The sequence below is a fragment of the Branchiostoma belcheri genome, unplaced genomic scaffold, assembly GCF_001625305.1.
Source record: "Branchiostoma belcheri isolate BF01 breed outbred unplaced genomic scaffold, Haploidv18h27 scaffold14, whole genome shotgun sequence".
NCBI classification, from domain to species: Eukaryota; Metazoa; Chordata; class Leptocardii; order Amphioxiformes; family Branchiostomatidae; genus Branchiostoma; species Branchiostoma belcheri.
Window position 1 is genome coordinate 1298378 of NW_017802824.1, and position 27963 is coordinate 1326340.

At 39.2% G+C, this 27963-nt stretch overlaps 1 protein-coding gene across 1 annotated transcript; it reads right to left on the reverse strand.

Annotated features, from left to right (window-relative positions):
- LOC109464516 (proteoglycan 4-like) lies at positions 1-27957 on the reverse strand. Its single transcript, XM_019761523.1, has 15 exons — positions 27877-27957; positions 17787-17890; positions 17051-17110; positions 14430-14644; positions 13685-13772; positions 13494-13535; positions 12757-12879; positions 11424-11483; positions 10127-10195; positions 9310-9599; positions 5109-5195; positions 4179-4265; positions 3168-3248; positions 1448-1570; positions 1-901 (listed from the first exon to the last, which is right to left on the reverse strand). Exons 1-15 carry the CDS (start codon positions 27938-27940, stop codon positions 1-3), a joined length of 2394 nt encoding a protein of 797 aa, XP_019617082.1. The 5' UTR covers positions 27941-27957.
- Between the last annotated feature and the right edge of the window lie 6 nt (positions 27958-27963).

Sequence of the window (27963 nt, forward strand, 5' to 3'; positions counted from 1 at the left end):
CTACCCTTTTGTTTGTTCTGGTCTCATCATTTCAGGCATTTTGCCTGGACTAATGCCAATCTTCTTCTCCTGATGTCCTGGTTTCCCACGAAACAGCAAAGGGCTAGATCTGCTGTGTCCTGGTTCTTGTCTCGTCATATCTTCAGGCACATTGCCAGGACTTGGCCTGCTGTTCAGCTCTAAATGTCTGGGTTTTCCATGAGAGAGCAGAGGACTAGGTTTACTGGTCACTGGTTCCGGTCTGATTTTGCTTTCGAGAACATTGCCTGGACTCGGTCCACTCTTTCTTTCCAACTTCCTTCCATCAGAGAGCAAGGGAGTAGGTTTACTGGGCAGTGGTTCTTGTCTTGTCTGCGTTTTGGGCATCTTGCCTGGACTCAGTTCACTCTTTCTTTCCGGAGCTCTTGCTCTTTCTTCAGAGAGGAAAGGACTAGGTTTACTGGGTACGGGTTCTTGTCTCGTTTGCATTTCAGCGATCTTGCCCTGACTCAGATCACTCTTCTTTTCCTGGCGTCTTGATTTTACATCACCAGAGAGCAAAGGGCTAGGTTTGCTGGGCACTGGTTCTTGTCTCATTTCCAATTCTGCCATGTTGCCTGGACTAAGTCGACCATCCTTCTTCAAACGTCTCTGATTTCCATCAGGGAGCTGAGGACTAGACTTGCTGGGCACTGGTTCTTGTCTCGTCTGCATTTCCGCCATGTTGCCTGAACTAAGTCCACTGTCCTTCTTCAGACGTCTCTGTTGCAAAGGACTAGGTTTGCTGGGCACTGGTTCTTGTCTAGACGGAGAGAATCTCTCTGGTCTGTCCTTCACAACTTGAGGTGAGCTTGCTTCTGTACTGGCTTCGTCTGGGACAGGAAGGACTTCCGCAGACACCAGGAGGAGCCTGTCCTCATCACTAACACATCAAACAAAGGTACCAAAATATAATTCAGTTCAACCTTCTGATAGTGCTGCGTACCGGTTCACTGGACTTGGATCCGGACTTGTAAGAATGTTTAGCTTCAAGTCCAAAAAAAACTAAAAGTCAAGAACCAAGTCCGGACTTATTACCATGAAAGACCATTTGACATACCCCTTTTCTTTCCAAACCACGTAAAATCTTTGCTGCAAAAATGAAGAAAACATTGCCATCAGGCATCATCAAGCATCGGCCTCCATGTTATGTGGCCAAAGATTCACCAAGACAACATTGCAAGGTTGCGAACATGCAATTTTGTATATGCCACACTCACAAGTTCGGAACTGAACCTAAACCTCTGGACTTAAATCCGGACCTGAACCTAAATGTGGGTTTAGGTACGCAGCACTACCCTCGGAGATAAAACAACAAAATGTTACCTTTTTTGTGAAAGCAAGATCTACATTTATTACAAGCATTGATATAACCTTAGCCCCCATGCATTTCACCTTCATGCAGTCACCAAGGAAATAGTTTTGATACCGTTGCGGGCTAAAGCTTCTCATTTGCATGTTTGTAGGCCTGCTACTGCGGCTGTGACGTTGTGAGCTCCGTCTGGTGTCCCTGACTGTAGGCTTGGTGGACACCAAGGGTTGGGCGGCCTCGCTGAAAATTGAAGGGGGTGAACACAAACTATATCACTGTTTGCTGTTTGCATAGAGTTCTGTTCTAGTTAATATGATTAGCAGTGCTACTAGAATGTACTTGAGTTGTACATTGTATGATCCTCTCCACAGCATTGCAGTCTAAAGTCCTGACTTCACCATGTGTTGATAACAGTGTACAAAATACTTTTTTGAACCAGGTTGCCCAGTGGGCAACCTATGCCAAAAATTAGGTTACCCAGGCCATCAGAATTTTAGGTTGCCCCATCTATAACTTGCTACTTTCCTCAAATTAAGTTCTGTAATGTTACATACATAAGCCTTTGACAATATTTCTAACAGCCTTTAGTTAACTGATACTAGTAATAGCCATTAATACCTAAAATTAAAAAGCATCTGCCAGATACAGTGGTGCAAGCCAAGTGGGCATGATTTGAATTAAAATTCAGCATTGAACCTGGGCAACCAGGTATTTTGCACACTGACTGATACATATCAAAAATTCATATTCAACGCCGACAACTTGTCATGGTCAGGAATAAAGCTATTAGCATGTTGAATGGTGCATTTGAACATAGCCTGCTCAGCTAATTTTTTTGCAACGGGCCCCTACATAATGTTTACGACAGTCTGGCAAGCTGTATAGTACAATGTCATGTTCTGTAGAGCTGCTCTAGTCACCATGGTCACAGAACTACCTACTAGCCAAAGCAACCCACAATGCAGCACTCTCAGCATTGGCAACGTTTCATTCAGCTGAACTTACATGTACAAAATTTCCTGCTTTGGAGACCTTTTAAAATAAGATGGGAGAAAGAGAACAACCTGAGATCTTACCAAAAACACTATACGGTACAAAGTAGTTACCAGTATTGTAGATTTGATTTTGCTGTTCTAGAAGAATATGTTCAACCACTAAAGTGACCCTCTTCCTAAAGCATCCTGGCAAATCTTCCTCAATCCATGTTACATGTACTATTAGAGGTGTCTGAGAACCATAAAACCCATAGGTGCTATTAACAGACTTTGAACTTTTAGTGAAGGGAAGGTTTTACATGTACATGTACACGTACATGTATGTGCTGAGGAGTGATGAAATGATAATTTCCCAAACCTCTTATGTTGTGAAATAAAGTGTGCATTTTAAAGACATTTCCTTTCAACCTGCCAAACCTTGCCCCCCTTCCCCACCTACATAAGGTTCCCCTGGCTGTCTAATACCATGCTCCACAATGCATCACCTAAACAGAACAGTTATTCCATCTACCATTTCTTTGCTCCACGTTTGTTCTTGGTCTTACAACGGAGCCAGTCAGAAACAAACGGAAAACATGCACATAGGAGACTGCCTCCTCCCTTCCTAAACAGAAGTTTGATACAACTTTTGATAATAATTATGATTCAAAAATGATTACAGTAAAGCGAAATGGCTTTGCATAACATTTGAATAAGCCATGATATTTCAAGTGGAAAATATGAAATTTAGTTAGATTTTAAACCTCACCATCATGCAACTACAAAATACTTCAGTAAGCAGTTGATGTAATGTTTTATTACATGCAATAAGAACCAGTTGCCGTGCAGAAATCTATGTTTACCGTTTGGAGCGACGGTGCCCGCCGCGGGGCATGTACGCTGGTAACGATTCCTCGAGCGGTGTCTCTTCTTCTTCTTCGTCCCTGAGATTCACAGAACACACGATTTGTATCCAGATAACACTCAGTAAGAAAGAATACACCATCAGGCCAGTCTATAGTTTCCAGTGCTCGACTCAAAAACGAGAACACAGCACCTTACAGACAGACAGTAACCACCATATACAGCCAGAAGGAAGGACAAGACAGATTGAGACACTAAATTATTTTCACAGCCGACAGCTTTCACAAAGCCACCTGCAACATAGAATCTGATGCATTGCCAGAGGAGTCACCATCAAGAACCTTAATGGGCTCAAGACATTATCAGCTGGTATTACAGACAATTAACAAGACGAAGAGCATTGAACTGAGTAACCAGAAGACAGAATAATGATGAACATGTAGACACTGCCCTTGCCATCCGAAACACATTTATAACAGAAACTGCACCAAAGAAGATGCTTGCAAGAAGATGCTTGCATACAAGTTAGGCCATGTTGATTTTATATGGATGACATTAACGGAACCATACGTGCATGAGTTTTGGTTCGTTTCCAATAAAAAACGTTTCTGACCATATTATAAATCGTACAAAGCAGCTGCAAAATGAGCAAGTATATGCAGTAAATTGCCAAAAAAATATTTGAAAACTATAGTAGTGTTGTAGAATGCCAAAATCAATTCCAAAAGAAATGAGGAAATTGTAAAGAAATGAAAATGAAGAGTCTATTATTTGCCGTGTGTTTAGTCATTTGTTCAACCTTCATGACCAGTGGCACATATAGTCATGTAGATTTGATAATGAAGGCTGCTAAACTTTTTTTATGCCAAACTTTTTTTTATTCGCAAGCTCACATCAGTTTCGGGGTTCCCAGAGGATGTCATCCATATAATCAAATCAACATGGCCTTAGGCTTAGAGACAATTTGTTATGCCATCACCCCACAATGAACATGAGTGGACTAGCACTACCACTGTGGGCCATAGATGGGCACATGTAGGCTGTGGGAACGTGCTGGTCGGGGAAAGGAAACAGGTGACCTCTGGACTACATCCTCCCTGGAAAGAGGTGTGGTAAGAAATCAGAGACAAGCTCCTGACAGTTCCAGTGTGGATCATTCTTCAAATTGCTTTAAACATCATGCCCGTAGCCAAGGGGGGTTCAGGGGGTTCGGACGGCCACAAGGCTCAAAGGTCCACTTTTTGGTCCATTTTTTATCTAAAGGTCCAAGATTTTTCTTTTAAAGATCGACTGATTCGTATCACCAGCATGGCTGGAACTGTAGAAAAACTGCTTACTCTATCATTGAATATAAAGTTATCTATGATTTTTTTCAGAAGGTTCATTTTTCAAAATTTTCTGGGGGAGCATGCCCCAAGACCCCCCTGCTTCGGCACTCGCTGGTCCCTCAAGCAGTGGGAAGAACCCCCCCATTCAAAATCCTGGCTATGGCATGAACATGCTTGCACTAGACAGAAAATGTTACAAGAGTGGGGGAGGGGGGCGCAGTTACTTACGTACAGGGCACAACCACATAGAAGCACATAATTAGACATGTACAACTGCAACTAAGATTATTTATCTAGTATTATTAGAGCTTGAATTGTCTTGAAAATATTGTTGACCTGGATGCCTAACCATCATCAACGTGAGTTTAACTGTCACAGTGTTTAAAAATTGGTTTCAACAAAAGTTGTATACTGGATAGTTAGTTACCATGCACAACACATGTACATGACATTACAGGGTGACATGCCAAGTTTCCTTGCTGAAGAAGAACTAAAATGATTGCGTTTTTGTTAGCCCATGCTGTCATGCAAAATTTTGTGCATGCCCTACAAGATAGTTGACAAGTTGAGAATGTTAATGCTTAATAATGATTACTAAATGATAATAATTACCGGGGCTGTACATCTATGCTCTGATATCTGCTAGGCTGTGCAGATGTTTCCGTTTGGTCATGTGAAACATTTGCAGGAAATGGAATCCTGTAAAAGAAAGGTCATCAAGCCCAGGCTATAACAACAATAACAGAGAATTATTAGTAGTGGTAAGCATGATATTGCAATGATTATTATAATGAAAGTAAAGTGTTCTTATTCAAAAACCCCATTGTCATGCATGTATGGGCTGGTACAAAAAGTCACATAGAAGAACTTTATTGCATGGCAACTGTACATGGTACAATGTCATTTTTTAATTCATGTATTAATAAAAGATATTCTGTAAATTTTAAATTTATCAGGATACAGGTACTAGAAACATACAATGTAAAGTCATGTAGAGAAAAAAAATTCAAATGACTACAAAATAAATGTGGAATTGCATATGGATAAGTAACAGTGATATGAATGATAAGTGTATTGGATGTTTAGGTGCATGTTAGAATGTACCATTGGCCCTGCGGGGGTGTGCTGTACATGCTTTGTTCCGACATGGCAGCTGCTGGATGAGGCTGGGAAAAATCCTTCTGTGTGAGCTCCCTGCAAATTTGAATTGTAACCTTGGTCATTATATAAGTGACATGGTTCTATGAGTGCACCATGTTTTGAAAGCAGCCTTACAGAGAAGGATAGAGAGGCAAAGACAATACCACCAAAATGTTACTTAAGATTAAATACAACAAAATATAGGATCCAAGAATTGACTGATAAGACTATCAAAAGCGAAAGATGAGTTTGTAAAATCAGTTATTTTTATTCTCTCCAATATCCTTTTCTTTCCTTATGTTTATATGTCCTGGACACCTGCTGATGATACTAACACATGCACAACCTGCTTATAAACCCAGTGATGGAGCTAAGCAGTAAGGAAGAAAAAGAAGAGAGATCTAAAGCAGAAGAGACACACACTGACCAAGTAAGGAAGGTTGGTATAGAATACAGACATAGAAATGTAACACTGCATTGTCAAACCAGGAGTTCAGCACCAAGGACAGGATAGCCTTACATTTGTATGTCCTAGACACCTGTTACTAAGTTATGCAGAACCTGCTTATAAACCCAGTAATGGAGACAAGCAGAAGGAAGGAAGAAGAAGAGGAATGATCTAGAGCAGAAGAGACACATAGTGTCCATGTAAGAAAGGTTGGTCAAAACTACAGACATACATGTAGCCATGTAACACTGCACTAACAAACCAGGAGTTCAGCACCAAGGACAGGATAGCCTTACATTTGTATGTCTTATCAACCCAGTGATTGAGTTAAGCAGTAAGGAGGAAGAAGAGGAAAGATCTAGAGCAGAAGAGACACACAGTGTCCAAGTAAGAAAGGTTGGTCAAGAAAACAGAGTCTGACATAGCCATGTAACACAGTACTATCAAACCAGGAGTTCAGCACCAAGGACAGGATAGCCTTACATTTACTACTATGTCCTGGACACCTGATACTAACACATGCACAACCTGCTAATAAACCCAGTAATAAGGCTAAGCAGTAAGGAAGAAGAAGAAGAAATATCTATAGGAGACAGAGTGACGAAATAAGGCACTTGGTCTGACATAGTCATGTAACGCTACATTGTCAAACCAGGATTTCAGCACCAAGGACAGGGTAACCTCACATACACCTGTAGATACATGTTGTAAGACTGTTCAACTGAGGCATCTATACATGCAAATATGCACATGCATGCTCTATGGGTATACAGTCTGATTCTAACCACCACCACCACCACCACTTCTGTTTCTAGTTTTTCTCAAGATAGGTAACACATTACCAGTGCTGTCCACTGGGCTGGTTGAAGCTGTGAGCTCTACTAGCAAATGGAGGAACATCTGGAGGGCTGAATCCCTCATCACCACCATCCCTAACATTGTACAAATTTCCATTTGATCAATGCCAACAAGGGAGCAACAAAGCATCAAAAATCTTAGAAACATCTGTCAGATAAGGAAAAAATTTTCCCAAAACGTCCGACCTTATACTAGTTATAGATTATGAAGTGTACAATCAATTACTTTGCATATCATTCTTTTAAAGAACAATTCATAGCCTCATCTTATAGTTTGGATTAACCAGATAGGTTTATATATTAATATCATATTATATAAAGTATACAGCATGCAGTTTTCTGTGAATATTTTGGTTGTTCTTGGGACAGCCAACACCAAAGAGCACCAGAGAGTGAGAGACAACATGTATACCAGTATGTTTTCTGTCCCTGACTGGATAAATGAGAGCTCTGAGACCTCTCACTTAGAGGGTGTGAGGAAGGGGGACTCCTCTCCCCATCATCCCTGTAATGTAACAGTTATGGATTATATTTGGTTGTAACAACTACAATCCCACCAGATGACAATCAACTAAGATGGGGGCCAATATCGCTTAGGCCTAGGAAAAGATGTTGTGTTTCCATTAAGACCATTCTGGCCAGGGGTACAAAAATGTAGTTTCTGGCCTGTTACTCCTGTACCCAATAAGACTTTCTGTAAATGGATCACCATTTTACCTAATAAATACACATTTAACATATACACTTAGTTTTCTGTGGTAACTCATTATGTAAGTAGCCTCCTGCCTTTAAGAGCTACATACAGTCACTGTAATCATATTATCTTTATCCAGCTGACTTAGCAAATGAAATAAAGTGTTTTAAATTGCTCATCAAAGTAAAATTTACAATGTATTCAAAGTCAATATCTAATATATAGCACACAATACATGTACCAAGTAGCTTCCTGTTGGTGACTGTAGCTGGGAATGTGTGCACTCTGGGACCTGTCACTCAGGGGCTGAGGGGGAGGGGGGCTCATGTCCTCATCTTCCCTGAAGGTCACATTCATTGGTAAAAAAAATTGGCCTGCATTATGAAAAGTTACAGAAAACTAGAAAGGTAACATTTGCAAAGCAAATGTATAATGTTTACCTCCGCATATGGTATGCTCTGGTAATTCTTACTCAAACACATTCATATACATCTATATGGTCAGACAGGAGTCTAAATCCCTCCTGCTATAAAATTGCAACATGATGTAACCTAACACCAGTTACCATGGTGAAAGACGTCTGGTTCAGGTCATTGACCTTATTGGTTTGGAGAAGAAGAGGAAACCGAGCAAAAACAATACGATTTCCTTTGGTAAACATAAAAATAGAATTGTCTAGATGATTACACCATATATGGATGATTAAACATTCACAAAATGGTGCAGAATTGCTTTCTGTTGCTATAGTATCTGTAAGAGAGAGAACATTATTGAATGCCTGGGAAAAAGCAAAGGGTTTAAAACAAACTGGGATCCACCACCCTAACATTTGCCTACAAGAAAACATGCATTGGATATGGTAACATGAGATAAAGTGTGAAAGTGGGCTGTATTAAACACTACATGTTCCATGCTGGGGGTTGGGAAAAGAGAATTGAAAACAAGAGTTGTGCTTCCACCACTTTAGACCACCCTACAGCAAACAGTAGTGTAAATACCATAGTGGCTGGTGGACTTGAACCTGGGACTGGGTAACGTTTGGTGTCCTCACGCGGTCAAAGAAGTTTTGCCTGAAAAATGAAGGAAATTGTGCAATATTCAAAGATGCACATGCAAAAGTGAGGGTGTGTCACAACATTTCAAGACCTGTAACATCCTACCTACATGTAGTACCTACATGTACCCTATCTACCTATCTAGTCGCTGTCACGTCAGGTGAGGCACAATTCTTTGTTTGTTTCTTTGCATAACCAGTAAACTGCCTTCTTTGACGTAACACACCAGTTTTGTACATGTATAAGCTGCGTAAGACTGGACTGTAAGGTTTGAACCACTCACACCGGGAAGGTCCCCTACTCTTTTTTGATATGTACGGTGCGTTCTTTAACGTGCGTGGGGTGTTGCTCTCCCAAACACGAGACCTCCATTTAACGTCCTATCTGTAGGACGTCCCTAACCGCAACTATATGTGTAGGTACTCATTTACACCTGAGTGAAGTGAGGAAAGTTGTGTAAAGTGGTTTTCCCAAGGGCACTAGATTGGTGGCATTGGGCAGGATTCAGGACCTCTTCGGTCACTGAAATGTCGGCAGAGTAAACCTCTTGTGTAAAAAGTCTCTTTATTCAGTGACCTGCTGAAACTATTCACAGATCATCCATGGATGTCCCACTCACCTAGGTTTATATGGCTCTGGTGGAGGAGGGGGGAGGTAGAGTTCCACTAGTGGAGAGGGCGGCACCCGTCCTACAGAGTTCGCTGGCGACGCGGAATCCAGGGACCTGCCGCGGATGTGGTTCCCCGAGGAATGCCGGGAACCCTGGGATACCCTGGACGAGGAGCCAGACGAGGGTCTGGAAGGGGTTCCTGATGATCTTGATGTTTTTGGTCTTTTCTTGAAGGTGATGACTACCCCATGGGGATCCTCCTTGAGGGCATCCACCAATTTCTGAAGTTTCCAGCCAACCTTGAGGATCACAACAAATTAAAGGTAAGTACCAGTATTACGCTAAGAACATTGCACATAGAACATGGTTTTAAACCAGTGTACAATTTCTGTTAGGAAAAGGTCTTTACGAACTTTTGCTAGGTCTTTACGAACTTTCTCGAGTATCATCTTTAATAGTACTATAGCATTCAGGCACAGGGGTGGCGTCGGTGGCCCAATGGTTAGAGCATTGGACTTGGAACCGAGAGGTCCCAGGTTCGATACTCACTGTGGCCCGACATTGTGCCCTTGGGAAAGGCACTTTACACGACTTCCCCACCTATACGGTGGAGTGACGCCCACCGAGCCTCTTGGGCTAATACGTCTAACTGTGTGCCAAAAACACCCTACCGATTTGGTGCGCCGATGTGACAACATCAGATTATGCACATTGGCCACTGAGAGACGTTAAATTTTTCTTTTATTTTTCTTTTTTTATTCAGGTACATGTACTTTTGTACTGTCTGTCTCAAGCATAATCTATAAAACAGAAGCTGTACACTCACCACTGTCTGGTAGTTGACCTGTAGGATTTCATCCCCAGGGTGTATTCTCTTGCAGGTGTAAGCTGGAGACTGCAGAGAAGTGTTCAACAGTCAGTCCACAACTTTCACAACTTCAGAATAAAATGTCATCAACAAGATTTAACGAATATGTTCTTGTCAATGCAAAATTACCGTGGCCGACAAGTACAAAATTTTACACCGCAACTTTTGGTGTTTTACACCGCAACTTTTGGTGTTTTACACTGCAACTTTGGGTGTTTTACACTGCAACTTTTTCTGTGTTTTACACTGCAACTTTTTCTGTGTTTTACACTGCAACTTTTGGTGTTTTACACTGCAACTTTTGGTGTTTTACACTGCAACTTTTGCTGTGTTTTATACTGCAACTTTTGCTGTGTGGAAAACTTACACCCCTCCTCTTTTATAATGGACGGTCCCCCTGTCAGGTCAAAGGTGACAAAGATGGCGGCGGCAAGTCACAAGCTGACGTCTAGGGACATTAAAATGAAGAAAAACGATGTCCATACCCAATAATAATGAACTAACCTGCAGAAAATTTATGTCATTGCTGTTGATGTCTGGAGCTGGATATCTGACGTCCTTGATAAATTTGTTGTGACGCATGGCAGCAAAAAGCAACATAATTTGTAATCACTGGACCTGGTCGAAACATTTTTAAATTTATCCCGGTCTATAGGCCAAAGCTAGAAAAACCTTTAGAAAAAAACTAACGTCACAACGTAGCCAAGCTTTTCCTCTAAAAAAACTTATGCACGAAAAGGATAACTCAGTCGACGTAGTTTGCATGCCATCGTTGTCACCTTTGACCTGACAGGGGGACCGTCCATTATAAAAGGGGAGGGGTGTAAGTTTTCCACACAGCAAAAGTTGCAGTGTAAAACACAGCAAAAGTTGCAGTGTAAAACACAGCAAAAGTTGCAGTGTAAAACACCAAAAGTTGCAGTGTAAAACACAGCAAAAGTTGCAGTGTAAAACACAGCAAAAGTTGCAGTGTAAAACACCCAAAGTTGCAGTGTAAAACACCAATAGTTGCAGTGTAAAACACCAAAAGTTGCGGTGTAAAACACCAAAAGTTGCAGTGTAAAACACAGCAAAAGTTGCGGTGTAAAACACCAAAAGTTGCGGTGTAAAACACCAAAAGTTGCAGTGTAAAACACCAAAAGTTGCGGTGTAAAACACCAAAAGTTGCGGTGTAAAATTTTGTTCTTGTCGGCCACGGTACAAAATAGAAGGGTAAATACGCAGGGAAAAGAGACAGCAATCTTTGATGACTCACCCCCTCTTTTGTGCCTGTGACATAGTGCGTCCCATTGAATGATGACTGGATAAACATCCCCTGAAAAAACACAAAATTTCTTGTAATTATGGGTTCACCACAAAGTGGTGAAACCATATTGCTTTTTCTCATGATTCTCCTCTTTCTTCTTCTCCTCCTGCCATTTCTTTAAATGGATTCAGCTTCTTCATTTTGAGGCCTAAGGACCTGAAATTTGGTATGGAGGTACAGTAGGCAAATACCCCCAGGCGTTTTTTTAATTTTTGTGATACAGGCTTTTAGAATGGTTTTATTTGAGTTTTTTGGCTGTGTTATAGCAAATGTATTACTGAGTTAGTGTGCAGTGTTACCACATTTGGGCATGAGTCATCACAATGGAATGCAGGGCATCAACCAATAGGCATGCAGCTTTCCTCTATTCTCCTTGCTGATTGGCTGTTGGAATTTAACAGGCTTAACTTAATTAATACCTGCACAGAGCCATTCCATACTGACAGTAGGTCTGTATTCAAGTGTTTTGGTAGGTATTTTAAGCTTTCCTGCTCCAGCATTGGAATGCGGGGCATGAACGCTTCTTTTTTCTTGAAAATCAACAGTTTGCATTATGCAATTAAAAATCCTAACCAATAATGTAGGGAATAGCTATCCAACTGTTGTAGTCTTAGTTGTATGTTACTTCATACTATAGTTATATCAATGTAAAGCATTGTTTTCCCTTGTGTTTCTCATTCTTTCCCTGCCATGTCGTAAAATGTGGTGAAGCCATTGCTGTATTTGCTCCAAAGCAAATGTCGGCCTTTCTAGTTGCCACTGTATTATATTATGAACCACAACTACATTTAATGTAAGAAGCAACAAGTGTATAATATTTATTGAAACTTTGGACTCATGACCCGTGGCCTTCTTTCACAATGATACTAGCCTGCCAAAAATAATGTCATCAGGTTGGTAGATCATGGGATACTTTTCTTTTTTTTTAACACAACTAGTTATGACTCTCACATGCTTACATTTTGATGCCACCTTCCTCATAGCTTTTAACTGGGGGACTAGCCTGGGTACCATCCTGACTAGTTTACGTCTGCACCGATAGTCATGTTGGTCGGTGTAGCGACTATCGGAGTGGAAATAAACTAACCAAGATATTACCAAGGCTACTGCAAGACTGCTTCTAGCCAGCAAAGCGCCACCTACTGTACATCGGCTACATACAGCAACGAGAAGCAGTGCCCCAGTCTGAAGCTCTGAGCAAGGTGTCTGATGGACACTGAAACGTAAGCAACGTGAGAGTCTTTCCAGGAAAATTGCTATGTCCGACATTAGCACGTCTTACCAGCCCCAGCTTGTGGTCCACGTTGGTCAGTGTGACGACGTCCACCCTGGCTGGGGAGCACACCTGAGGGTCATCCTTGACCGACTGCTGAAGACTCTGACTCAACATGGCAAGTTCCTTACACTGTCACAAGGAAAAATGGTGCAGAATTCAGAACTGAGTATCCAAGATTAAATGCAGAAAAGATTATGATCCTACATACATGCATGTACCAAAAATTGAAGGTACATGTAGGACTGGTGCATTTTGTACCATTTTGTACCTGAAATGCAGGTGCACTCCCACAACTGCATTTCAGTATAAAATGGCTGAAGCGCATCTTTCACACTTGAAGCATTCCCTTTCCAGCCTTCTACTTTATACATGTAAGTATGTTTGCAGAACGTACTGTGCAAGCATCCCCTTATAATTAATGTATGTGCATAGCATTTTGGGCAGAATGTCCTGTTTAGGTTGTATTCGCATATTTAAGGATGACATCCTGTGTACAGTTTTCAAATGTTGTGTCAGAAAACATATCGTCTGCATTCTCTGCAATGGGAAAAATTCTGATGCAATGTTGACCAAACATCCAACAAATACCACAAAAAAAATCTGGTTTCATGTAGGTGCGGAATGTTCTGCTGACGTGCTCTTTCTATAATGTCAGAAAGAATTACGATACAACAATCACGTGCGACACTGAAATCCAAAGATTCCTACACAGTATTTTCATCTGCATGCTGCAATGTACTTACCAATGGCACAACTGTCTCTTCTGTGTCTCTTTTATTAGGGTCCTAAATGATAAACAAGCAGGACAACAACAACAACAACTTCAGTTACTGTTCTAAACAAGGGCAAGGATAATACGTACAAGTGAAACAATTTGAAAAAGACTTAATGATCGAGATGATTTAGAGAAAAAAGGATCACAGAAGAATCAGACCTTGTGTACACTGGAGGTGAAGCCCAGGCATATTCTCACTATCCTGTTCCTTATTGCGATGTAATTCATCATATGTACAAACGGAGTCCTGTGTAAACAATGGACTACATGGTGAGGCAGTGTGGACACAGCATCCAATGCAATTTCAGCATGGCAAAACAATAAATATTCTAGATTAGGGAGTCTGTCATTTATTTTATTTCATGTACTGAAGCGTTTGAAATAGCCGCCAAACAAGCTACATCAGGAGTCTCTTTATTTTGGTGCCACCAATAAATAAGTAGTTAGATGCAAGTCAAACAACTTTTTTCTGTCAGCGACATCACATTTTTGCCTCACAGATATCAGTACTAGTGTGCTACAGGAAAGGGTTGATTCAACTTACTAAGTATACTGTACATAAAAATAAAATGACCAAAAAATTGAACTTGAAAATCAAGTTTTACTACCCTGAAATTATTTTGGGTGCCTTTAATAGTTAGTAATAGATAAATAAATACAATAAAAGCTTTTTCAGCTCAGCACACTGATTGAGAAAGTTTCCTCTCTCTTTTACTGCTTTAGATACGTGTAACTCTGATATACTGGTATTGCTGTCTTGCAGCTTAAATTCCTGGGCAAATTAATGGAATTTTAATGATTTAAAAATCATTGTAAAATTGTGTTACAATCATGATTCAAAAAGCTCTAAATTTCATTGTAAAAAGAAAAAGATTCATTTTCCAAAGTTTGTATTCTCTTTTACCTGTCTAACCAGGACACTACAGCCTTTGCAGCACTTAAAACGTCGCAGATTGCACGTAGGATGTCTGGTGGGAGTTTGTAGTTGTCCCTGGGACCAGCCAGGCCCACCAGGATGCTCTGTTGGTTCCTCACAGTCATGGCCATCTCCAGGTTTTCTACGTTCAAACCCAGCGCCACCGTCAAGGACTGGAGCGTCTCGTTTTCCAGCCCAAAATTCTGAGGAAAAAATGCAGATATTGTAGTAAAACATGTACAGAAATAAGTTTAAGTAAGTTTAAGTTTATTTATTTCACCAGGGAATACCTCAGATCCATTGATCTGCTTTTCAGGTATCCCTGGGCACACATTAAAACATACAATTTCATAAAAATACAAATTGAACCCAACAATATACAGAAACGTTACAAACATGTACATATACGTTGATGAAGGTTAGATATCCAGGTAAACAATACTCATAGGAAATTCAAACTCTACTACTGGATAATCTCCGTAATTTATCCAGTAGTAGAATGTTATAATATCCAGTAATAGAGTTTGAATTTCCTATGAGTATGTACAGAAATAGCACCTCTACATAGGGACCATCTGGCCAATGTGACCGCTTTTTGGTGGTCCTGTAGATTTTTCATTGATACCAGTACAAGCATTTTTTAAACACTGCATGAAATTGTATAATCACTATGTGTAAATTATGATAGTGACAAAACAGAACCTTTACACATGCTTTAAAGTGTGCTTAAAGAATGGATTTTGTGCAGTGTAAGTATCCTGTATTCTTGAGAGGGTTTGAGTATATATATTATTAAGATACAATCATACAAGAAGTAAAACTTCAGAAATGATAGATAGTCATGTTGCCTGGACTTAACTTGTGTGGCAAAATTACAAAATCACACACAGTAGCAATTACTGGAACATTCATGCAGGTATAGCAGGCTCCAAATAGTGATAACTTAGCAGGATATCATATCTCACAAAACTTAGAATATTATCACTATGCATGATTTCTTTGGTTATGCTTTTCTAGAAGACAATAAAGAGTCAATAACCTACATTGTAGAAGCAACCTTGTTTTAGATAAACAGTCCCAAAAAACCCTCAGGGCATAGACACAAACACACCTAATCCTTGAACCTTTATTGTTCAAATAATGTGTGGTATGCAAATAGTAGAAATACAACTGGTAGCATATATCTGGAGGCCTACGTCCACATACACAAGATATGGAAATACATGTTGTATATTCTATAATTTTTCTGTATAAATATTTTGGGAATGTTTATAGAATACACATTCTCAACTTTGCAGTACTAGTAAGCATGACAGAAACATAGACCCTGTTCATACCAGACTTATATAAACCGGTTGAAACCGCTAAATAATTAACCCGGCAAAAACCCGTCGCGTTCACACCAGACTTACAAAACCGGTTTTTCAAAAACACTGTCCAGCGAATATCCGGTTAATTGGCCATTACCAGGCTCCTCCAACATTTTTGTTTCGGTAGAGACCTCAATAGAGCCCTCCCCCCAGCTTTTTCGAATTCGGCGATCAACTCCTGCTCTCCAAAAATACGTATCGGGAGCGTCTCGTCCACCGACCAGGTTGCCGCGGTTGGCTGATTCCATCGTAAAAATGAAGAGAAACCGTGGAAAAACAGTGGAAACGGTCTAAACAGCGCGATCAAAAAAGCTTGGAGGTCGCACACGGCCAGGATGCTGCCCCGTGACCCCAGAATTATGACGCAAAAACCGGTTCAATAAACCCTTAGCGTTCAGACCAGGTTTTTCGGTAGAAAAACCCCTCAAAAACCCCTCAAAAACCACCTCCCGAGGTGGTTTTTGAAAATCGGATTTAAACCCCTAAAAAACCAGTTAATTTGCGTTCACACCAGGTTAAATAAAAACCGGTTTTTGAAAAACCGGTTGAAACCGCTAAATATAAGTCTGGTATGAACAGGGTCATAGTCAAAGGGAAAAATGCAGTTCACACCCTGTTGATATCGTCTCCTTTCATGTGTAAATATTTTGACTGGCCCCAAGCAATGGGGTCAATGCCAACAATAGTATGTGGGAGTCTAACTCACCATTCAGCTTTTGAAAGTATAACTGCCAAGTGAAAAAGGTTCTTGTCCTAAGGTTTTGAGGTGCCAGGAGCATGGCTTTAACTAAGTACCAATAATACTATCCTTGGGTGAAGACTGAAAGATTTTGGGTGACAATATTAATCTAGTTTACTTTGCCAATTTTTGTACTTTTTAAAAACTGATTCCATGAAATTACCAAATGCTGTTTTAAGGCTTGTAAAAAATGACTCAGAATAGACCAGATATAGAATAGGATGTGTCATTTTTTCTTCTTCAAGTCAAAAAGACCAAGGAGTATAATGTGTATGTTGGAATAAAGTTCAACATTTTACTAAGACCAAGGAGCTTTCATCATGAAAGCTCCTTGAAAAAACTAAAATGCCTTTCTTTCACTATCGGTACATTCTCATTTTCTGTCAGTGCTATCATACAAAATTTTATGGTGTTTTTCAATACCTGGGTTGGAGCAGACTATGCTTAACTTTGTTATAACAACCTCCTTCATATCTTTGCTAGTTCTTCCCAGCACTTACCAAGGCACAGAGGAGGTCCACAGCTTCCAGAATGATTTCTTGGTGTCCCACTTTGGTGATCTAATAAAGAGAATTAATCAGATTAACAGGTTAGAAACAAACCATGAAATTTTTGGTCAGCCATATACATTGTACATTCAGTAAGCTACAAATGTGTAAAATGGAACTACATATTATATCATTGTAATATAATTTTTATGAATAACCTGTTAGTTTAACGCCCATACAACCAAAAAGAACATTCTATGAGTCTAAGAGCTTTATTTCATATTAATATTTAAAAAAAACAAATAGAGATAGTAATGAAACTAAAACTTCTTCTTTCAGTTAACTGTATCTGTAACATGCAAAAAAAGGGGCATTTTTTCCAAGTCTTTACTTAGTCTATTTTATATTCACATTTCAATTCAGAAAAGATTTAGATATTACATATGTACAGTATGACATAGTCATTGTACAATATCAACATTATTAGACTTCACACATTTGATCTTATACTAATAATGAGTCTTACAGATGCATGGGATCCAGACTGCAAAAAAGTTTTAGCTTCATCAATTTTTTAAGGTCCTATCTTCACTTCTGACAAGAGTTCATTGAACCTTGGAAAGATATGACCTTTAAAATTGATGAAACTAAAACTTTTTTGCAGTCTCTTGCATCTTATAGTTATAGTATAACATCGAAATTGTTTAAGTCTAAATGTTGGTACTGTGTGTTTGAGTGTGATACTTACATTTAACCTGTCCATGTCTCTGTGTGACAGGTTGAGGAGGTGTTCTCCTGTGACTCCGGCCAGGATGAAGCTCTGGATGTAAGGCTGGATGGCATCATCCAAACCTGCCATCAAATATAATAAACATCTCTCTTATCTACATGTATAAGGTCAGACGGTATAAATGAACATTGAGTGACTGACCACATCTGCGGCAGCTAAATTCTAACCAGTTTTACTCATTCATGATTTAGGCCATGTTGATTTGATTGTATGGATGACATTCATGCACGCATGAGTTTTAATCCTTTTCCAACCAAACTGTAAATCGTGCTATTAATTGCAAGAAAAAATACATTGGAAAACAATACTAATGTCGTAGAATGCCAAAATCAATTACTAGTAATGTATAAAGGAAAAGAAGAAAATATGACGAAAAAAAAATGAAGAGACTATTATTTGCCATACCATACATATGCTGTGTGTTTAGTATTTTGTTGTCATGAAGGCAACATTTTTTTGCCAAACTTTTTTTATTCGCACGCTCACATCAGTTTTGGGGTTCCATATACTAGTAAAGCCACATCAATTTGTTGTTTCTCGGATTCGCCCTGTCCATTTGTTCTGATTTGCAAAAAAAAAAAACTTTTTTGTTCTAAATCAACTGCAAAATGCTCAATGCAAGACATAGTTTGGCACCAATGGTTGAAGAAAGTCCTTTTCTTCCGAGTTGTTAAAATTTTTCAATGTAACAATGCAATTTTTTTCATTAAAGTTCAAAATCTATTGTTTTAATTATAAACCAGCCTGGCATGTTCACTTCATGGCTCATGTTGTAACATTTCTGGCCTTGGTCTGTTTTGTTTTGTTTTTTTTCTTTATTTCGCCCTGTTGCTTCATATTTTTTCTAAAAAAATCCGAGAAACAACAAACTTAATTGGTGTGGCCTAATCAAATCAACAACACTACAAAACAGCCAAGAAACAACATGTCCAGACAGGTGAGGTCACCCTTTTTCCAAGGACATTTACATGATAATTATGGAACACAATAGGGAACATCTCCCCAGGTGTTTCAGACAAGACTCCCCGCGAATAAAGTGCAAACACCTATTTATTGTCTTTTGTACCAGTTTACCTCATGCAGAGATCTGGTATAGGAATTCATAAATCTGTAATACATAAATCATTTGGTAGGTAGTCCTCTGGGGAAAACTGTAAGGTGTGTAAAAGTAACAGGTGGCAGAAGACCTTATTACAGTATCTAATTCAAATAGACATGATCTATAAAGACTCAGCTATCAGCTACAAGACTGTAACAATGCATAATACAATATACAATGTATATATCAGTTATATAATAATATAACACTCATAGTTTAAGTCTGCAAAAACTCTTTTTAACACTCAAGTTGAGTCTGTAATTAGTTTGTAAATAATATTACTTTTTGTATGTTTTGTGTTCTTATAATGTGTGTTATGTAGTCTGTTTAGTACATGTACAGTGTATGTTTTATTTTGCATATATTTTACCTCTATTTGAACCCTGAAAGTATTATGCAAAACAGTAAGAGTAAAGAGTAGAATAAACAGTAAAGAATGTCAAGACTGTTCTTTCAGTAGTTTTTCATTATACTATACAATTACTAGTTATATTTATTTAGTAGCCATTTGTGCTATGTTGAAAACTTGTAGTGTTTAACTATTTATCCTACAATATTAAATCTAGGATTCAACCTAGAGGTCTTTCTTTAGAAATGTCCTTGGCTCAACCAAGGACGACATGATGTAACATCCTTGACTCAACAACTTACACAACTTATTTTGATTGTCTGTTGTCTTGTCTTCATAATTGTTCATTGTCATTGATTCTTTATTCCCAATGGGCTGTTGGCCTGAATAGATAGTTTCTACTGATAGCTACTGACTGTTGGCCGGCTTTCCTGTTTTTAAGCTGTGTGAGCTCTTTAGTAACAACAGTAACGTCTGGTACTTTGTCTAGCATAACAGTAACAGCCTCAGGGCGTCTTCTCATTTACGCCTTTTTGTGTCCGTGGGTTACAAATGAGGCCATCTTATTGTTGTTACGATAAAGGGACGAAATCTCCCAGATTTACAAAACAGAGCTTTCTACAGAGTCCTAGCAACTAGTGTAAGAGATTTTGTACAAATACAACATTAGTGTCAAAGAATGACAAGAGTGCTATCCAGGTACATCATTTGCAGGTGTTAAGTTACTTAACACCTGCAAATGATGTACCTGGATAGCAGGTAACCGTTGATTTGTAAAAAAAACACAACTATTTTTGAGTGTGCAGAAAAAAATAACACAGCTTGCAACAATATATTTTGTGCTAAAAATCAATCTCAATACTCTAAATCATATGTCGGTGAAGGTTAGACAGTCCCATCCAAGAACTGTAAATACATTTTTCTAATATACGCCAAAAAACAACTACTCATTGACAAGCCACTGGATATGATTTGGAAACGGTCTGTCAGACGTTTCAGGTAGCATCCACTCCACTACCTTTCATCAGTGAGTCAGTGGAAAATTGTCAAAAAAACAGATTCTGAATCATATGCATTCTGAATAATAATTCATATATTGCAAGAAAGATTTCAAGATTCTGAATTGCAAGGAAGAAACAATTTTTTCAAGCCCCCAAGTGAGGTATGTTCTATACTGTTATCGTATGATCTTCTACAATCGAATATTCATTGCAACTTGACCTGTATTCGTCTTTCCCATGATTGGTCGTACCAGAGTCACGCCACTGGTTTTCACCTGTCAGTCTTTTATTGTAGACTTTCTCTCAGGCGAGACAAAACGGCTATCACCTGTACAACCAACCGTTAACCACCTGGGGCTAATTACATCTTTTACCTGTTACGACTAATGGACAATTTATGGTACTGAAGAGACAAAGGACTTTTTTCTATTTCTTAAGCAATCTAGTGAGTGCATGAAATATGTGTCTGATGTTGTTTGAATATGCTAGTGTATACCACAGAGCTCTAAGCCAGCACCCATTTTTCCATCAAATGCAGGAACTTTGTGGTGTGTGAAAAATTTTTTAAACCAGTACGTCAACCTTAACAGACAAAGTTGACAAAAACTTGGGAAAAAAAATCATAAAAACATACAAAGGACCACCAACAACCACTCTCAACTCCATGATTTGCCTCTCAAAATGTAGGAAACTGCATTTTTAAGGGCTTGAAAATTTAAAATTTGCTCCCAGACCCCCTAGATTGCGAGCACTCTCCCCCCAGGTCCAATCATGAACCTGGGCTGACGGAAAAAACTTTTGAGCTGGCTAGAGCACTGGTATATCATGATTTTATTTTTATAAGTATCAAATAAGTGTTATTGCCAATTGGAAACAGCAGGTGTTATAATCAACTCATGACACTCTAGAAGAGTCAACAAACAAACAAACAAACAAACAAACAAACTACCTCACCGACAATCTGTGAGTTGTAACAAGAAAAGAAAGATATACACTACCAGGGCTCGAAATTCATTTTTGGGAATAGGTGCACTGGTGCACCCAACCTAAAATATTGGGTGCACAAAATTTTCTGTGGGTGCACCATATGAGATAAAATAAGTAGAATGTCAGTGAAAACTAATTATGTTTTCGTTTCTAAAGAAAAGTACTACAAGAATGATTTTACTATTTTTCTGACACTTACATGTTAAGAATATGCTAAATACTAGTACTAGTCTACATTAAACATATTGACATACGTAAACCTCCAAAAATATTTGGGTGCACCAGTGCACCTACAGAAAAAAATTGGGTGCACAGCTCCAAATTTGGGTGCACTAATAATTATAAGGTGTACATGCACCCAGTATTTCGAGCCCTGATGTACATACTACACAGCATGGTCAAGAGTTTTATTGTACTTGCAGAAAACACATAGTAAATGTTTTCAAGTGACCTGGAAATACGGGTGACCTGTCAACGCTGACATCTTCGTGACCCCAAATTACCCTCCTTATCAACATGGCTTATCTTCAGACAAAGGCTGAACTCACAACAACCCTGCTACACAGTCTATTATTAATATGTCAGCGCCTGACACTGTAGTGTTGATAGTAGGTGGGCAAACAATGTTTAAGGGTTTAGGGTTTGTATAGCAAGTGTTTTACACAGGTAGAGTGTCAAGGCAAAGTAAATGGCCCCCTATGCTTCCTACACAATTCTTACTGTGTGGGTACTAGTATCATGCCCGTAGCCAGAGGGGGTTTGAGGGGTTTGGAAGACCCCTCTCCCCCACAAGGTTCAAACTGAATTGTTCACTTTTTTTAGCCTGGGTACCATCCGGATTTTTGCTACGCGACACTCGAAAAAATCATGATTTTTCACTTTTTATCCAAAGGTCCAAGAGTTTTCTTTAAAAGGTGGACTGATTTGCATTTACCGTAGGGGCTGGTATGCTAGAAAACTGCTCACTATGTCATTGAATAAAAAGTCTGATTTTTCCTTTGAAACCCTCTCAAAAATACAAGAAATGCCATTTCAGAACTGAAGGTTCACTTTTCAAAATTTTCCATGGTAGAATGCCCCTGGACTCCCCTAGCCTACTAGTAGGAAACTCTCAAGTTACTGGTCCCTCAGACAGTGGGAAGAACCCCCCAAATCAAAATCCAGGCTACGGACATGAACATTGCAACAGAAATGTTTATAGTAACATGCTTTCAGCTCTGTTGACATGTACACATGTTGGCTGCCTCTATCAAATTAAATCTATTCCACGACAATAGATAACAGACAATAGAAGATGGTCAGGTGTTCTATTGTTCCTGTAACAGCTGCATTTAGTGTGTTGCACCTGGTGTAGATGAAACAAACAAAAACGACATTTCTTTTGTTCACCTAGTTTGCAGTAATCATTTTGCAGCCTTGTGATTCTCCAGATTTATTATAAATCATGAAAAAAATAATAAATCATGGAAAACTACTCAAAAAATTGTCACTCCATAGTACTAGTCTTTCCAAAATGCTGTTCTGGTGTTGCCAAAAGTCAACATGCTGAAAATTGGCACACCAAATGGGTTTCCATGGTAGAATTAGCACAGTCCATTATACAATAATCTGACTTGGATGAGTTGTGTATTATGTCCTAACACGAAATAAATTGAAAAACACAAAATTACGAAAGTTGTCATTGACACTACCTTGCTAATCAATTAAGATGTATCTTACATGTACCAGTAATTATTATTCCAGTACTTGGCTGTCTTGTGGTGAGGGTCTTCTTGTTTAAAGATAAGATCAGTTTCAGACACCATGGATTGTTTGCTTTACTCTGATTACATGGATGGCTCAGGTTTCTACACATGTAGTGCCATGCTCTACATAAGGACCCTTTCACGCTCTTTCACTCCAACTGAGAGGGATGAAATCATTCAGAATATCCGCTACCCACTCTGTTTTGTTTGTAAAGTCTTATTCAACAGTCAACACTTTCCGTATCATTCCTGAGTACCGTAAATCACTTTATGTTCGCAGTCGAAAGTTCCCTGTCTGAGAAAAAATGCTTGTCATGTTCGCGAAACTATACGTTCGTGGTGGCGGCAGGTGCAGCAAAAAAAAGTCGGTAAATTCACGGTAATGATATGTTTGCGGTACAGAAGTGCGAATATAAAAGTACCGCAAAAAAATTGTGATTTACAGTATGAGTATCCATTCCCCAGTTTGTATCCATCCTACATGTATACTGCGGGCCTGCATGCCCTTTTTCATAAGGTGTAGTCCTCGTAATCCGTGGGCAGCCGCCCTAAAAATCAACGTAATTCGTAACAGGACATTAGCCGGAAATCGTAAAGCCCCCCCCCCCCCACTGCAGGCCCTCTACATTGTATACTGAGTGATACACCCAATCTTTCTAACCACAGAAATGTCCCACTCCCTTCTAGTAGTTCTACCCAAATGCCAAACTAAGCCTGACAAATTAATCCCAAATGGATGGTTTCAAATCCTGCATGCCTCCTGCTAAAGTGCCATTACCTTCATCAAACAAGGAGGACACAGTTGTCCCACCATTTACGGGGACCCATCCCAAACTGCCATCTGATGATGCCAATTTAAAGCTTGGTTGAACCACTGATATCTTTGACCTTCTCCCAACTGTGCTCCATAAATCAAGTCCATGTAATTAATGGGCTCCAGTTGTAGTTGCCTGAAGGGGAAGTGTTACATTTTTGTCATAAATTTTAAAACTAAACAGTCTAGTAGATGTCTGCGTTGTCAGATGGGGATACTGACATGAGGCAATTGAAAATTCAGCATGATGCAATACAAAGATGTCAAGTTACTAATGACGGTAGAGCTTTCAGTTTCATTTTGGGCAAGAATTCTTCACCTCTATTTCGATGAAAAGGTGTCAAGTTATGGCACGGTCACATTTCCAAGCTGGGGCCTGGCCGGGTTGTTTGCGTGAACGAAAAATAAACAATTTTTATTAAGAGTATACACAAATAGTGCTCATGCTTAATTTTCTAAAACTTTTTTTGTGTTTTACTGTCTTATATCATAATTTTCGTTCCATATGAGTTATGACTGCCTGGCCGGGCCCCGAGTTGGGAAATGTGACCGCGCCATTACTAATCACGTAGAGCTTTCAGTTTCATTTTGGGCAAGAATTCTTCATCTCTATTTCAATGAAAACAAAAGAACTTTTTAGCATTACCAGAAACACTACAAATAGATTGTCCATACAAATGTAAGCAACTGTATTGATGTAGCCCCAATTTCACGACGCTAGCATTTCAAATAACCAATCTACGAAACTTTCTACTTCCAAGAGGTGTCTGCATTTCTGATACAAAATGTAATTGCACGTGTGCAGGTTTACGATACGCTTACTCAAGTTTACGACGTTTTACAACCCTTTTAGTCCCACAGCAGTTATACACTGTGAGTATTTCTGTGCGGCAGGTACAATTACTGAGTTGAGTATCAGGATACAAAGTGAAGTGCTGTTTTTGGTGGCTGTCCTGGTGTGGATAGGTTTCAAGGGCAGTTCAAGGAGACTTCCCCTTTCAACTGGTTTCCAAGGGAGTGGGTAAAACAAAATGGAGGAGGGGTCAAATATATAATAATATATTGCATGATCTGCTATAAGAGGGCCTGCATGCCCTTTTTCGTAAGGTGTAATCAGACCTATTTGGTCTTCGTAATCCATAGGCAGCCTCCCCAAAAATCAACCTAATCTGTAATAGTACAATAGCTGCAAAGCGTAAAGTCGTAATCAGCTCTGAGACTTAAACGTAATTCGTAATCGGCAGCGTAAATTTTGCGTACTTCGTAATCACTACCCCCCCTATGCAGGCCCTGCTATAACTTATTTAAGTACATGTACAGTACTTGTCTATAGCAACTGATCTGTATGGGCTACTAACTTCTCTTTTTTTATCCTACATATGTATTTGAAATCTTTTTCTGAAATATACCCTAACTTGGCCAATTCAATTAATAATGTCAAACAATTTAAAAATTGAAGTCATTCAATGCCCCACATTCCAAAATGGGATTCCCTCACAAATGCCTTTGTTGTAATGTGAAAGTTTGCAGAAGAAAATGGGAACAAAATTACTTTCTTCCTTTTTGCTATTTTTAGAGAACCAGTCATCACTTATTTCATAGAACATACCTAAATCACTGGTGATTGCTCCTGTCTAGCATCATGAGACCATATGCTAGGAATGTCAAATATCACATATGTTTCAAATAATGAATAAAGGTAGAATGTAATTTCAAAATGGAAGCATGCAGGCAACCACAGTTGAGAAATTACATCAGAATATTGATGACAGAGTGATACAGACTAATATCATTAATAATTCAATACATATATTAAGAGAGAATATTGCAGAGAATACAATGTACATATGGAAAATATTACTAGCTCCCACACTGTTGACAATGATCCATCCCATGTAAGATGACCATATACAGGGCTCGAAATACTGGATGCATGTGCACCTTACTTAGTGCACCCAGATTTGGAGCTGTGCACCCAATTTTTTTCCTGTTGATGCACTCGTGCACCCAAATATTTTCGTAGGTTTACATATGTACTGTTGTTAAATGTATAGTAGTAAAAAAATATTAGTATACAGCATATTCTTATCATCTAAGTGTCAGAAAAATAATAAAATCATTGTCGTAGCACTTTTCTTCAAGAATGAAACATAATTAATTTTTACTTATTTCATTTTATATGGTACGCCCCCAAAATTTTTGTGCACCCAATTTCTTAGGTTGGGTGTACCAGTGCACCTACTGTAATTCACTTTATGTTCACAGAATAAAAATTTCACGATCTGATAAAAGTGGACATGTTCACGGAACTATATATTCACAGTGGAGACAGGTGCAGGAAAAGAAAGTCCAGGAATTATTTGTTAACTACAGTAAATTACTAATGATAAGTTCAGGGTACAGCAGTCACAGTGAAAACAGTGAACATAACAGTACCGTGAAAAAAATTAGGAATTACAGTGTTCCCAAAAATGAATTTTGAGCCCTGCAGTTGAACAGAGAAACCGGATTCGAGAAACCCCCCCAGAGACAGTCTACAGGCCAAACAAGGTGATAAAAGAACCCCTGCCGGAAGTGATGCATGCCTCAGGAGGGGAGGGTTCTTTCCTGCCTACTTGAACTTGGCATGTGTCAAGGCAAGGTCAAGGCTAACATTTTAACCTTTGTCAGCCAAAGTTAGAGGAAATATCATGTATTTGATTAATGACGACCTCAAAGTACCCAAAGGCCAAAAATTAGCTGGGTTCTCTTCTATAACACTGTTAGTGTTAATAGTAAGCAGATGCCAGACTACTGTTGTATTGTGTATTAAAGCAAGGGCATTCTACTAGATGAAAGGGAGTGGTATTTTTAACACTGGGGTCAACAGACATTCATACATGTTACTCTAGTGTAGATTCTACTTTGACAACACATAAAAATTTTGAGGAAAACCTTGCCAAATTGGGTTAAGATGGCACTTCTTGGGGTGTCTTAAAAATAATACATAGTGTTAGTTACGTATGGCTCTTGATTTGTTTTTCCAAGTACCATGTTACAATATGATAATATAATATCAATGTTTTGTATTAGAAGAGGAAGTACATGTAACGTTAATTAAAACAACATTTCTGATTTCATCTCTCTGAATTATTGTGACCTGAATTTTCATAAGGACAAATAACCTTAAAAGAACACAATTTTCAAAATGCTGTTATAACTTTAATGTATTTTTGCAATCATAGATAAATGCCCATGGCAACAATTTGCAACAAACAGTTATTTATCCCAAGTTTTGAAAAGAAACTTGAGTGTTGCGAATAAAAAAAATATTCACTCTGCATAATTACCATCTACTTTAGACTTTTTTTTGGGGGGGGGGATAAAGTTGAAAGTTGCCACGATGATGTTACAAAATAATGTCTGTAAAATCCTAACCAAGTCAGCTGTCAGGGCAGAATATGGCCAACCAACTGTCGACTCCACCCGTGTGAATCCAACCACTTGTAAACTAGAAATACCAAAGCTTCTTCCTTCAGGACTTCTCCCATTGCCTTCCCCGCATCTTGAGACTATCTGGTGTCTCAAAACAGTCTTAAAGTAGCTCCAGATGCTGGTTAAGTTGTAAACTCTCAAGATGAAGGAATGGATGGTGTTTTACAAGTGGTCTGCTTAGTGACAAGAGAGTCAAACTAACAGTCTGACACGCATACTTGAATAGCAGAGCTGACTTAACCGCAAGCGATCAGGGGCTATCAAATGTTGACTGTACGTGACCTAGGGTAAGTCAAGCTTCCCCCTTGACGTTCAACACGCCACCGCTACAGTTTTTAAAATAGTACGGCCGTCTGACATCGGAGTGTGCAGACGACACTTCGCAGCGGCGAAGAAGACACCCGTCGGTTGCCGCCCAAAGAGGATTTTCAAACGCGTGTGACTTTTTTGTTCGAGCCCGTCAACTTTGAGCTTCGACAAGCCCCGATTCCTTCACCTACTGACCAAAAAGTTATATTTTTCATAATCCTTGAAGCATATCTTATCGATGTATCATAAACAGGAGATTGAAATGCTCACCTTTAAGCCACAACCCGACCTGTTTTGGAGTCCAACTCCCAACGCTTTCCATCGCGTTCGCCATGTTACTTTTGTTGTTGTAGGGAC